The 15,147-nt window shown below is 43.8% G+C and overlaps 1 protein-coding gene across 9 annotated transcripts in view; it reads right to left on the minus strand.

Annotated features, from left to right (window-relative positions):
• Window positions 1-12,631, minus strand: part of TAFA5 (TAFA chemokine like family member 5) — a 350,020-nt gene extending 337,389 nt beyond the window's left edge. For 3 of the 9 annotated variants that reach the window (XR_014012543.1, XM_081211865.1, XM_081211863.1), the window contains exon 1: window positions 11,012-12,631. Coding sequence is in view for 4 of the 9 variants with exons in the window: in XM_081211865.1 (XP_081067991.1) it covers window positions 11,012-11,123 (112 nt within the window). In the remaining 5 variants the exon portion in view is untranslated. The remainder of the gene's footprint in view (window positions 1-11,011) is intronic. The other 6 variants (XR_014012544.1, XR_014012545.1, XR_014012546.1 and 3 more) reach the window with 6 other exon arrangements.
• Window positions 12,632-15,147: the final 2,516 nt, after the last annotated feature.

A 15,147-nucleotide genomic window follows, 5' to 3' on the forward strand; every position in this document is an offset into this window, starting at 1 on the left:
GGCATTCTTTTTAAAACACAAAGGATTCCAAAACAAGAGTGAGGGGTGGATTCTCATTTTGATTTGTCTCCATTTTTTTTTTTTATTCTGCATGGATCACCATGAAGCCAAATTGGAGTGAAGGCAAGACTTCCTAAACCTACTGTAGGTAGGGCAGAAACAATGGGACCATGAAACAAATGTAAGCAAAAAATGATGAGCAGGATAGATGGTTTTGCTTATGAGCAGATGTTCTAAAAAGTATTTATAATGCCACCACTTCTCTCTCTCTCTTTAAAAAAAAAATCATTTTTATTAAATTTTCCACTTTAACAATCCAATCAAATCACATGAAATATTCCAAATTATACATATACAGTGGTACCTCGGGTTACATGCGCTTCAGGTTACATACGCTTCAGGTTACAGACTCTGCTAACCCAGAAATAGTGCTTCAGGTTAGAACTTTGCTTCAGGATAAGAACAGAAATTGTGCTCTGGCGGCACGTCGGCAGCAGCAGGCCCCATTAAACTAAAGTGGTGCTCCAGGTTAAGAACAGTTTCAGGTTAAGAACGGACCTCCGGAACGAATTAAGTACTTAACCCAAGGTATAAAATAATCTGAATATTCTGCCAAATTATAAAATTTTAATAGGACTTCCCATGCTTCAAGTTCGGAGGGTTCTGATCATCTCATACTGCTTTTCATAGTCACTTCCGATGGTTCCTCCAATTCTTTCTGTTGTTAACCTTCCTTCTTTCACAGCCTCTGAGTCATTCCCACAAGCAAGTTAAAACAAGCAATGGTGTGTTTCTGTGTGGATTTTATGCCTATGATTCTCCCTAATGATTCCCCCTTCTCAGTGGCCAGTCTGTCCCTGACACTTGGAAAAGCCTCTCCTCCTCCAAGAGGGGAGGTGTTGTGGGCGAGATGCGATTTCTGCGTCACGCAGGGGGCATTATGCCCCTGCCCCACTCTCCTGGCTGGCGCACCACACCCACAGGTAAGCGCCCAACCAGGCGGCTTGGAGGGGGCGTGGTTTGCAGTTTAAGGTACCGCTGCGCCAGATATTCCGCCTCACTTTTCACCTTCTCATCACGAGTCAATCTGTTGTGGTCCAATGCCTAAGCCAATACCTTCTCACTTGCTGTAATCAATAAAGTTGTGGCCTTTTCTCGCCCATTAACCTTATACACTGTGTCCGTGTGTCTTCATTCCACAAAGCGGGGATCGGTTCCTCGAACCACAACCTTCCTTCTTTAGCCATGTTTGCAAGAACAGTTTTGGTAATTGAGGGGTAAAGAGCAAACATTGTGCACCTGTTTAAAGATAATGCCTTTCCGACTACTGAAGATTAGATGGATGAGAACTGAGGGCATGTGCAAAAGGAATTCTTCAAATTAAGCTTTGGTTATCATACTATACATTAACACATAATCAACTGCTTCGCTCTTTCTCCCCAGAATATTTTGAATGTCAGTTTGGATGCCGTGCCTGACAGGTGGCATTTTGCAGAGGTCATTAATTTTAAAGTACCTTTTCTAATTCAAAAGTATGCCCCCGTTTTATTTTTATTTTTAAAAAGAGCAGCTGGGATGTCTCATAAAAGATATGGGCATTTTTATGATTTGCTTTTCTAATATGATAAAATGATCATCATCATCATATCTATAATAAGCTTGACTGAGAAACAGACTGAAAAGGAAAAACTGGTGTGTATTCAGGCAGGGGAGAAAGAGAGAAAGAGAAGAAAAATATGGATATGTATATAGCAAAAGTATTGTAATAGGGTTCCCCTGTAGAAAGGTAGTGGCACAGAAGAAGGCAAAAATGTTACTAAAAAAAAAAAAAGATTTATGTGCCCAATCTTTTATTCCTAGAGCACTTTCTTGTATTTGGCATAAGACAACGGTGACCTTGTATCAAGAAAGCCTTTCAACAAACTACACAAAGGACACTAGTAGTTTCAAGGCAGCTTATTGGAAACGGCAAATGTTCACATTTCATTATATACTATGTCAATGCTATGCCTTTCCTACACCTTTTCCAAAACTGAGCCTTGCTTAAATCTAACAAGATATAACAGTATCCCTTGGCCGTTCATACTGTTCCCCAAAGCAACATCTCAATGGCATGGGAATTAGTGCTGCAGACTCCCTTCCAAAGCCAATCTGGCAATATTATACATCTAAGAGCATTGCGTGTCGAGGTCCCCAAGCCACCCCAAATAAAGACACAATTCACTCAGAATTTTTGTGTAAGGTTTTTGGCATAATTTTGGCCACAACTTTATTAAAATACAAAAAAATGTGAGTGGTTGCTTAGGCATTGGTTGCGACTATCTGACCCCGGATGGGGACAGACTGACATTTCGCACGGCCGCGAAAGTCAGAAAAGGGGAAAATATTTGGGGGATAGCGACAGAGCAAGGAACCTGCCCTCAGCCCTCCCCAAATGCAACCAGGGGCTCTTGCATGGCCCTAGCCCCTTGACAGGGTTCCGACAAAAGCAATGGCGAGCCCCTGTATTCCTTTAATGGAATACCCTTGCAGCAGCAGCAATTAGAGGGGCAGGCACAGCCAATCCATGCCCCTACACCAACCAAATCAAAAAACCAATGCCTAACCACAACCTTGGGACGTGGGTGGCACTGTGGGTTAAACCACAGAGCCTAGGACTTGCCAATCAGAAGGTCGGCGGTTCGAATCCCTGCGACGGGGTGAGCTCCTGTTGCTCGGTCCCAGCTCCTGCCAACCTAGCAGTTTGAAAGCATGTCAAAGTGCAAGTAGATAAATAGGTACCGCTCCTGCGGGAAGGTAAACGGCGTTTCTGTGCGCTGCTCTGGTTTGCCAGAAGCGGCTTAGTCATGCTGGCCACATGACCCAGAAGCTGTACGCCGGCTCCCTCGGCCAATAAAGCGAGATGAGCGCCGCAACCCCAGAGTCGGTCACGACTGGACCTAATGGTCAGGGGTCCCTTTACCTTTACTTTTGACCACAACCTTACAAGTTGTGACGATTTGCTACACAGTAGGCAAAAACCAAATGGCCCCAGCCAATCAGCCAAATGGACAAAATTCCTACCGGGCCCCTGCCCCAAGAGCAGACGACCCCATGACAGGCATAGCAAGGTCAACACGAACAACCCTAAATATAGGGAGGGAGGGCAATCTGATGCACACAGCGAAAAGAGGAAGCTCAATGCTGCGTGCAGGGGTTTTAAAACTTCAGGCTGTCAGTCATAAGATGGCAACATTAACTTCTCCCCAACAACAAGGGAAGCCCAATCACAACAGTGGCCAACTTCTTCTTTTGCCCGCCCGGCAACAGTGGGGTGACTTGTCAGCCCCCACCGCAACACGTGCTCTCCATGAAGGAGAACACGCTTAACTTCAGTTTTCCCTGTTTAAAATAGAATGTTTAGGAGTTTTCATATTTTCCTTAACAGAAAGCTGGGAGGCCTCTTCTGGACTGGAATCATGGTACAGTACAGGAAAGCTACTGTTTGCCCCAGAGGTGATACAGATGAATGGCAAAATAATGGCATGCCTCAGCAATGTTTTGTACTTCCCAGAAGTGAAGTAGGATCTCTATATGGCAGCACAACTGAAAGGAGGGACAGCTTTGTGGCTGCTCAGCAACCCAGACATCATGCCAGGTTGAGATGATGGGGAAGGGAGAATGAACACCAGAGTAGGGTGAGGGTGCAGAGGAAGAGCTTCATTGTGACAGGCAGGCCTAGATTGTAATCAGAGGGAATTGTTTTACTGGCACTCTCAAATCCCAATGCTTTGGCAGGGGTAGCTTTCAAGAGCAAAACTTGAAATATGCCTCTAAACTTAAGAGATATGCTAGGATGGGGACGGGGGAGAATAAGACCTCATTTGCAACTCACAGGTCTAGCTTGCAAAGAGGGAATTGTTTTACTTGAGATAGCAAATTCCTTGCAGATTTTCCATGGGAATACGAATAACCACCTTGAGAACAGGATGCTGAACTACATGGGCCTTTGGCCTGATCTGGAAGGGCTCTTGCATTCTTTTACAACTTTCCACCCCAAAATCAATGCTAAAGGTGTCTGGTATAAAAGCCCCTGGAGGGATTTGTCTGGAATTTGCAAGGTTTCTTACCCATAGGCACCCCTGTGGTGCCTGCAGTTTTGGACCAAGTAATCTACAAAAGAATGTGGGAGGTAAGGTAACTCCATTTTTAAGGTAAAAAGGTAAACAGACCCCTGACCATTAGGTCCAGTCGTGACCGACTCTGGGGTTGCGGCGCTCATCTTGCTTTATTGGCCGAGGGAGCCAGCGTACAGCTTCCGGGTCATGTGGCCAGCATGACTAAGACGCTTCTGGCGAACCAGAGCAGTGCACGGAAATGCCATTTACCTTCCCAGCGGAGCGGTACCTATTTATCTACTTGCACTTTGACGTGCTTTTGAACTGCTAGGTTGGCAGGAGCAGGGACTGAGCAACAGGAGCTCACCCCATCGCAGGGATTCGAATCACCAACCTTCCGACCGGCATGCCCTAGGCTCCAGTGGTTTAGACCACAGCGCCACTTTCTTACTACAGTCTAAATGTAGGCAAATAAACTATTACATGCACTTTGACATGTTTTCGAACTGCTAGGTTGGCAGGAGCAAGGACCAAGCAACAGGAGCTCACCCCGTCATGGGGATTTGACCTTCTGATCGGCAAGTCCTAGGCTCTGTGGTTTAACCCACAGCGCCACCCGCGTCCCAACTTCATTTTTATCCAGTCCCAAATTGCAACAGATTCTAAAAAAGGTGATACTTGTTTCAATCACAAGCAAGATATGGTCTCTGACTTGCTCCATAGAATTGTAGTGTTGGAAGGGACCTTGACTATCATCTAGCCTAACTTCCATATGGAGCCATCAGGGATTGAACCTGCAACCTTGGTGTTCTCAGCACCACACTCTAACCAACTAAACTTTCCAGGTCTTGCGAGAAGAAAGTGGAGATATGGAACATTTTGTTAACATTTGCCAAGCTTTTTGCTACTTTTCAATTTGAAAACTCCCCCCCATGAACCTTTTTAAACATTTGTTTGGAATGCTCCATTTAAGGCCAAACAATTAGATGCTTCTGCATTCATTGCTCCCACACCACTCTGGTAATGTCTGCACCACTTAACTACAGTATTGTACAAAGGGAAATCTCACTCTACGGTCATTACCAGTTTTTATTTCCAGTGTTGCAACTGTAGGGTTGCTTGTATAAACAAGTATACTAGAGCTGTTTTATGTCTGATCCTGTCCAATTTAATTTCCTGTCCTGCATTTAAAAAAATAAATAAGATGAGCTGGGTGTAGCGAACTTTCATTCATGCTGCAAGAGGGAAAATAGATGCAGTTGGACATACAATCTGCACAAAGACTTCAGCTGATAGCAATGAAATGGCAGTGAGTCTGAATTCCAGCTCTATAAAGGTTCGAAATCTCTCCATTTCATCTCTATGGTGAAGGAGCTTCTGTGGGATAAAATTTGCAGCTTCATCACTGATCTTCACGGGGAATAAATAATGCAGTGAAGTACTGTATTGTTGCAGCAAGCGGGAAGCAGGAAACAGAAGCAGCTTTCCAAAAGTAGAAAATGCATCTGTGTGCAAGTTTTTTTTGGAAACTCCAGAAATTAAGATGCTCCGCAGAGTGTCCATAAATATGAAAACACTATAATCTAGAACAGAATAAAATTCCATGGAAATTGATGGTTCAGTTCCACAATTCCTAGATGATCAGTGCTCGAAACTCCCATTGTTCTAGGTACATTTTTGACTGGGAATTTCCTTAGCGCAAACAGTTTCTGAACTCTGGGAGCAGTACTGTACCTAAGATTTCAGATTAAAACTGCAGAAGGGAAGGAAGGGAGGACCTTTTTCTGCCTCCCCACTTCCAGCTACTCTCCAAAGACTGGAGAAGACATCTTCCTAAGAATATTAGGGGGATGGGCAAGGGAAGAACTAGACCATGTGAAAAATGAACATAATATTTTAGCTGCCATTCATTCATTTTCAGCTTTGTATTCTTGTTATAAAAAAGCACGTCTAAACATTCTGTTGTTGTGCCCAAAACCTAGGCTTAAGGTGCCATTTAACTCCTAGCTTTCATATCTCAGTTTCTAATACTGTAGATGATTAGTACTTTCTGTTGTCTGATGAAAATAGGATGGGTACATTGGGGTGATGATGGAAGGAAGGAATTTCCCAACCCCATGCTATGTTGTGTTTAAAGAGCATCATGTTTTAAGTTCTATGCATGATGTCTGCCTCCACATGGCTGCCTGTGTGTAGTACCAGCATCCTGAACTTCATGCAAGCTGCAGAAACTACGCTGCGGAAGTTGTAAGAACTAGTGCAGGGGCAATTAAAACTAATTATATGCAGCAACCTTATGGTGAATATTATAGAATGAACGAATGAATTTACTTTATTCAGTCACAGACCAGCATAAGCAAAACATCTAAATAAACAGCATAACAGTATGAATCTAAGCGAATAATTATTAAATAAATGGGAGCAAAAACCAACCTTATATTAAAACATATACATAGAATACTTGATTAAGCATAAATAATGGGTGAGTAAAAACTAATAAGACCAGTTTAAAACAGCTATATGGGGCGGAGCTTCAGTGATACAGATCTAACAATATGGGCTTTCATTTTAGGACTGATTTGTAGCATAGACCATCCTTCGACGAGTATCTATCATGGCAGATGAATATTATAGCATTCTAAAGATAGTTACATACAGGTCTTGTTTCCTGGAGCATTGCTGTTGTTCTCACGCAGAATATTTATTTACTAGATAGGACTTAAAAATATATCAGCAACGTAACTGTAAATTAAGTAGTTTATATTATTTGACTATATAGTTCAACGTCAATTATCTAGGCTAATAGGAAATATTGACAATGTAGATATGTTTTACTTACAAACATGTACTTTATGACACTATTAACATATCTGATCTGTTGCACCACAAGCCCAAATTAAGTATTTCTCTCCAGCCACTACAATTTAATGAACTTGTAGAATTAGATTATTTTAAGAGGGCAGTTGCCAATCACCTTGCAATCTGTTGCTGGAGCTACACAAGATCTACATTAATATGTTTATAATTTCAATTTATATTCTGCTTTTCTATGCATGGCACTCAAGGCTGCTAACAATACAGTAAAAATGCAGTCAATGCAGGATGTATAGAAACATGAACATAAGAAGCAGATAAGTCTACTCAGAACAATAATCGTCATCATATAAAATATCAGTTGATTAAAATATGCTGAGCAATAAATGAGGCAAATTAAACCAAAAGTCAAAAGCCTTCTCTAAATAAAAATAGTTTATTTGTTCTCTAAATAAAAATTGCTTTTCTGCTGGAAGAAACAAAACAAAACAAAACAAAACAAAGAGAGCTAAACAAATCTCCATATGGAAAAAGAGATACAAAAGCAAGGGTACAGCCACTGATGAAATCCTCTCGTTCCACAACTCAAGATATAGTAGAACAGAAGAAAAAGCCCCTTTGGAAGATCTCCATACTCAGATGGGCTCAGATGGGAGAAGATGGTCTTTAAAGTACCTTGGTCCCAAGATGCTTAGGCTTTCCTATGTTAAGCCACTTTAAATTGTGCCCTAAAATGATTCAGTAGCCAGTGAACAGCATGTTCCCTATAACTGTTCCTGGTCAAAAATCAGGCTGTAGCAGCTGAAGTTTCCAAACAGTGCTTCAAAGGTAGTCCAACATAAAGCACATTGCGGAAGCCCAGACAAGATGCAATTACAACATATGTTAATCATGGCAAGATCAGACATCTTTAAGAGTCTGATAAGCTACTCAACACATTAACAGAGTAGGGTTTTAAGTGCATTGTTTTGCTTTTTGAAAATGGAATATTACAGGATCTTTCACAAGCAAGCACATTTTAAAATTTTTTATCACAGTTATTTTTTCCCTAGTTTCTGCCACTGCCTCCCACCTAGAGCCGCCTTAACTCTGGATCTTTTTCCCTCCAGAGGAAATGCCTGACAAAGCTTTATCACTATAGCAACTAACCTAATTGGTCTAGTACAGGTCTCTGCTTCAGCCATTGGGTGGAGCCACTATCCTTAACTATAAGCCAAAATTTTAAGGGGGTGGGAGAAGAGAAACGATAAGATTATCATCTTAGGGTATACAAGTAACAGCTATCATGTCAATAAATTAAACAATAAATAGCTTTATAATTAGTGGTGTGTTGATCTAAATGCTTTTTGTAACACTTTTTACAAGCTAAATGTATCTACTGCACTTCTTCATTAAAAATACCCAGAATAGGAACATACCTTAATAGAGGAGAAAAGAGAAAGGAATAAGAGAAGCAACACTTTGAATTATGTTGAAAGGTTACTTCAATCTTTTACTTATCCATCATATGAAGTCTGTATTTTGGGTAATTTGCTGTAATTTAACTGCCTGTGTACTTTGGACTAAAGCTGTCCAATTTAAAATGCATTGATGTGTTTATATTAATGAACATAACATTAAGGATGCTGCAAATGTTCATATTGTTTACACTTCTTCGTTACAAGCATCACAAAAGTAATAACCAATGACTAATTCTTAAATGATTTGAATAAGAGACATTTAAAACAAACTGCCTCTGTTTCACTTATTGAAGGGAATCTTCAAACATGTATACTATTACAGTGATGGGGCTTTATTGAAGTTAAATTAGCACACCTTTTCCCTATTTACACTTTTACAGAGGAATAGTCATTCATGTTTACACAGAAAGAAGTAGCTTGCTCCTAAGTAGATATGCACAGGATTACTATTATTATTCCCGGATAAAGACAAGCTAAAAACATACTTCAAGCACTATAGCAGTCAGATGATATGCAAATTATGCTTCAACATTCCAAAGTTGTGCATTCAAGTCAGTGAAGAATATAAGTGGCAGACTGTTGCAATGTTATATATTTTAGAGTGCTTGGTGTTCGCTCAGAGTTGAATGGCACAATATATATACTGCCTGTTGACTAAGGTAGGTTTTGTTTGCAATTAAGTTATTCAGGAATTGTTGCTTTACAGAAACAAAAGAGATTGCATCTGTAGTTTATATCTATGTGCTGGGAAAAGACATGAAAACAATAATGTTATTGTTACACATTTTAAGGGAAGAAAACACATAATATCTAGATCAAATCTCTAGGAAATATCTCTCTCACAGTTATTGAAGTTTTTCCTTCTGCTGGCGCAGGAGAAAGTCCTGGTCAATGGTATTTAGAAATATCATGCCTATATACTACATTCCCCCCCCCCCACTTCTTACCATGCTTCTCTAACATATGTTTAGCATAATATTTAAACAGTGTAATTTAAAGTGTTGCAGAGTACTCTTTGCAATTTCCAATATATTTATTGGTCCCAAAGGACACTTGAGCTACAATCCCATAAACTCTAAGTATGAAGTAAGTCCCAATGAAAATCCAGGAAAACACACAGGAAATCATGTCGCTGAATGCTTACAAATGGAAATATCTATAAAAAAAGAACTTGAAAGCCTAGGGGGAAATCAGCATACTGAATGAACATTATGGTTTTAAAACATGAAATGTCAAGTGCTACTAGAATGTTTGGAAATTAGGACGAGTCTGTTTTATAGAGCCAATGACAGAAGATTCCAACTGTAATAGAATTCATCACAAAGACATGAAGCATCACAGCTCACTTCAGTTTCCTTACAGCACTGGATGACGTATCCCACAAAAGGTTCAGAGAGAGAGAGTGCACAAAATAAAAAGTGTATGGGATACAATAGACACACTTCTGAAAGTCAACACTATTTCTATTCCCGATATCCTAAGCATAGGCTGCAGCACGACTTTTGTACTCTGCATTGTACTTCAACCTAAGAATTATTCCATGAAAGGATCTCAGTAACATACTGTACTGATTGAGTTTTGCAACCACCATGGATTAAAAATACTGTAAAAGCTAATATTAAGGGGGGGGGAATATAAGGAAGACCAACAGAGCAATCCTATTCCTACCTTCTCAAAAATAAGTCCTATTAAGTTCCACAGTACTTACTTACTTTCAGGTAAGTGTATAGGATTATAGAATGACACAAAGGTAAGTGTACAGGATTAAAGCCTTAGAATGACACAAGTGCTCAACTGCATCATTTCCTGAGACACCAAAGAAACTGCATTTCAAATCAATTTCAATTCAGATCAAATACAGCTTCCCCCCTCCAGCCATACCAAATATGTTCATATTTGTAGAAAAACTGTCACTGGTCAGAACTGTAAGCTTTACAGTGTAAGCTTTACTGCAGCCTGAGATTGGCCTCTATAAATGAAGCACATCTTATCTATCAACAATGCACAACCCTTCGCTTACAGATACTCAGCTCCTAGTTTTAAGAAGTCTGAAACTAGCATATACCGTATATATATATTTTAAAAATTTAGAACACTGGTAACAGTCTTTCCAGAATGATGCTAAGGACATTCTAGTTTTGTCCTATTGCAGTTTTACAGCCAGATAATTTCGTTGCTATGTGTCGAGCCATAAATGATGCTAGTGGTACCAGGACATATGTCCCAAGAGCAAGTGAAACTCAGCGCAGGTATCGATCTACAATGAAGCACAGGTGGGGGGCTGGACCAAGACAGGTGAAAGGAAAACAGGCTTGCAATTACAGGAGTAAACAAAGTACCATCTAGGCAAGAATTCCACTGGTGTGCTCACATCCTCCAATAGGAAACACAGGCTTTCCACATTTCTTATTACTAGCATTAAAGTGTTTCGTGGAGAAGGAAGAGCATCTCGCAGAGCTTCCTCTCTGTGCGATGGACTGCTTGGCACCATAGTTTAATATTAACACATTGTGTGTGTTTTGACAACTTGGCCTCTCAAGCATAATGTTATCCCCACCTGCCAAAGAAGAAGAAAAAACCCACCAACTGCCCAAGCCAAAAAGGAAGTGGATTTGCCATCTGGCTGCGGCTGTTACTTACTGCAGTAGGCGATGAGGAGGCCAACCAAGATCATAATTGCCCAGAAAGTTGAGGACGCGCTTGGCAAAGCATTGGCATCTTTCCTGCTGCTTCTCCTGGGAGATGGAGCCATTGAAGCCACTGCGTCCCCCAGTGCAGGAAAAAACCCCAAAACAGATACAAAACAAGGAGGGCAGGGCGGGTCAGGTGAGTCTCACCACCAGCCGCCTCTCCCTCGGAGTGACCGCCTTTCGCCACGTGTAATCCCAAAGAGAAACATCTTCCAGGCCGATCTCGGGTTCAGCATCCACAAGCAGCGAAGAGCATCTTCAGCCCAACGAAGCCATGGCACATTTTTTTTACCTCTTTCTCCGATTCATTGGGAAGCGAGGGAGCGGGGGGGGGGTGGAAACACTGCAACTTTCCTCCTTCTCTTTCGAAGGGGCGAGCACTGGTTTCGCGGGAAGGGCAAAGTTATTTCGCTTCGGTGTCCCAAATCAGCATCTTCTCATTATTTTTAATCATTCGCCCCTTTACGGAGAATCCAGGGAAGCTCGAGCAGAACAGATCGGCGAGGCGACTCCCCTGTGCGCCGGGGATGCCTCGCGGTCCAGCCTCCCCGTCAGCGAGAGGCACGTCTTCGCGAGTCCTGCGACGGGGGAACGGGACCCACGCCGACACGCAAACGACCACCTCGAACACATTCACACGCGCGCGCGCGCAAACCAGCCAGCCAGCGGCGTCTCCCTACGCCAAGACAGTGGAAGAGACGTCGTAACTCCACGAGGCGAAGAGAAGAAGCGGGCGCATCCTTCCTGCGAACCTGGCGGGAGAAGATGCCGGCGGAGCTGCTCGAAACCCCTCCGGGAGGTATTATCCGAGGGGCGGCAGCGGGCCCCTCCGCGTCCCCTCGCCGCCTCCCTTCGGCACTTGTAGAGTCGTCAGCCTCGTCGCGGACCCCGGTGGCGGCTGTAGCGGCCGCAGCTGTCCTCGGTGAGGAGGAGGAGGAGGTGGGGCGGCCGCGCCCACAGGTGCTGGCTCGCCCTCCGCAACAGAGGACGACGACGCGTATCCTCCCTCCCTCCCTCCCTCACCCTTTTGGGTCAAGTCAGGGCGCGCGCGACGGAGCCCCCTGGCCGCCGCCTTCTCCCGGGCGCCTTGCCCTTCTTCGCTTCGTCTTCAATCCGCAGTGGGATAATCCCCGTCCTCCTACAGCTATCCGCTCCTTCTGCCCTCGTAGCTGGCAGCTCCGTCGACCGAGCGCTTGCCCGGCGGCGCCTCTTCCTCCTCTGCCACTGCTTTGCTTTATATATATATAGTGAGGAGGGGGCTCCGAGGGCGAAGCCTGCGTCCCGTTCCCGCCCTCTTCTTCCCTCTCTCTCTCTCTCTCTCTCTCTCTCTCTCTCTCTCTCTCTGTGTGTGTGTGTGTGTGTGTGTTTCTTGTCTTTTCCCGCCCGCTTTGGCGACGGCTGGAGCGCGAGTGGGAGAGACGCCAAGCGCCGCGCGCGCGCGCTCCAAATTCGGACTCCTCGCGGCTGCTTGTCGTCGGCTTCGCCTCGCGCGCTGCGTCCCCTCCTTCTCCTCCTCTCCCGGCTGCGGCTTTTTTGGCGGGGGTGGGCGCCTCGAAAGAATCACACCGCACGCGCGCGTGTGCGCGCGGACGGGGAAGCGGCCCCCCCCTCCCTGGAGGCCGAACTGCGCGCAAAGTTGAACGCGCCTTTGCAAAAACGCGCGTCGCGACGCAATCGGTGCCGGGGCGCACGTTTTAAAGAACCTGTTTGTTGTTGTTTTTAAAAAAGTCTGCTCCGACGCTGCCACTTTCTGCCTGCCGCAGAAAAAAGGGGCTGCTGCTAGTGAAAGAGAGCGGGGATCCGCCCAGCATAGCCGTTTTTCCTCCTAGCACTGGAAAAGAGGGGTTGGTTAAAAGGGGGGGGGGTGTCCCCAAATGAAGTCCATCGAACCAGCGGCCCCACCTCGCCTGCCGCTTACATACCCTCCCAACATTTCTCTGCTGAAAATAGAGACGTCCTGATCCATGATAATGTGATTTATACATCGCCCATTGAGTAGGTTGCCCCTCTCTAGGAGGCTTCCTATACTGTATAAAAACATAATAGAACATTAAAGATTTAAAAACAACAACAACAAAAGCCCTTCCCTATACAAGGCAGACTTCAGATGTCTTCTGAAGGTTGTATAGTTACTTATCTCCTTTGCTTGGGGTTGCATAACGCCATAAACTTCTACGAAAGCAGGGACGTCCTACCATACCACCCAGCATTTCTCCAGTGAAAATAGGGGCATCCTAAGGAAAAGCGGGGCATTCTGGGATTAAATTGGAAACCGGCTTCTGTAAACCCAGGACTGTCCCTAGAAAATAAGTACACTTGGAGGTACACTTTGGAACATGCAAGCAAGAGAAGGCTCCTTCCTTCCTTCCTTTCTCTGGCTTGTCCTCTCTGGGCAGAACCTGCAGGCTGGATTGGTCCTGTGCCCAGGAAGCCATGATGGTTGCAGGATCTGTCCATCTGGGAGTAAGTAACGGAGGGAACAAATGTGGACTCCTCATGTTGTCTCAATTGCCACACTTGGGGATGTGGCAGGAAGAATTTGGCTCACACTGGACTGAATCCCTCCCTGCTGTGATGCCCAGAGGGCGAACTCAAGTGGACCATTGAGATGATGAGGTGGCCAACTCTTTGAGCCGCAGGATGCAGAAAGAGCAGAGAGGGCAAGTGGGTAGAGAAGAAGAAGAGGAGGAGGAGGAGGAGTTTGGATTTGATATCCCACTTTATCACTACCCGAAGGAGTCTCAACGCGGATAACAATCTCCTTTCCCTTCCTCTCCCACAACAAACACTCTGTGAGGTGAATGAGGCTGAGAGACTTCAGAGAAGTGTGACTGGCCCAAGGTCACCCAGCAGCTGCATGTGGAGGAGCAGGGAAGCGAACTCGGTTCACCAGATTACGAGTCTACCGCTCTTAACCACTACACCACACCGGTGACCGTCTTCACTCTCTTCCAAGGCAGCACCACAGGCCAGTTCCTCCCCACTGTGGTGGCGTGGTGAGCAAAAGGAGGAGATAGGATAGAGCACTGCCTTCAGTTGCTTGCACACTTCCCCTCCTAGACAGTAGCAGAGGTCAAGGCACTACAGGGGTGGGTGGCACAGCAGAGCCCTCCTGGGGAGTGAGCACCCACCCTCCACTCCTTCACAGCTCCTGCTGGAGGATAGGGGAAACAGGAGAAAACCAGGGAGTTTGACAGGACTTTAATTGTATGTGTGGATACAATTGGATACAACTTCAACCTTCAGGAAAGGATTCTTTGGTTAATGGAAAACAGAAAGCTGGGTTAACACCACTGGGTCATGGGAAATTAATATAGAGATTTAATAGCCACCCAGTGGCTGGGGAAACCCAGATAGATGGGTGGGGTATAAATAATAAAATTATTACTATTATTCATATTATTATTAATGGGCCAGAAACATGCTCAAGCCTTCAGTCCTATGTACATTTACTTGGAGCAAATTATGATCAAGTCTGTAGAGCCTACATTGCAGAAAGCATGCACAATGTAGGCTTAAATTTAAGAACAGCAATTGGCAATACATTTTTAAATAGAGTGGGGATGAGGCTAAGTCAGAAAGGCCTGCCAGATCATAAACATTTTTTAAAAAAATATTTAGTTTTTTTGGATTTTGAAATTTACAAACAATTATCAAACAACCCACACAGAAAGGGAATTCTGAAGAGTCTCCCCCCTGTTCTTTGTGGGTCCTTATATTAACCTTTTCCTCCTGCATCTTGTCTATTAAGCCAAATCTATTAAATATCCATTATAACCAAAAGTCAACATTAAGCTACACGTGTTATTCCAATCATACTAATAATTTTAATTGTTTACAATGGTTTTTAAGGTAAATAATATATTTTCCCCATTCCTTTTTAAAGTTTTGGTGTTCCTGATTTCTGCTTCTTCTGGTCTTTTTTTGCCATTTCGACATAGTCCATCAACTTAATCTTCCATTCTTCTCTGGTAGGGACTCTGTCTTCTTTGTATCTCTGGGCTAGTAACATCTCTGGGCTAGCCAGATCATAAACATTTTGGGAACTGAGTGCTATTGATTTGGATTGGACCTAATAAGTGTGCA

The sequence above is a fragment of the Podarcis bocagei genome (genome assembly GCF_964188305.1).
Source record: "Podarcis bocagei genome assembly, chromosome: 10".
NCBI classification, from domain to species: domain Eukaryota; kingdom Metazoa; phylum Chordata; class Lepidosauria; order Squamata; family Lacertidae; genus Podarcis; species Podarcis bocagei.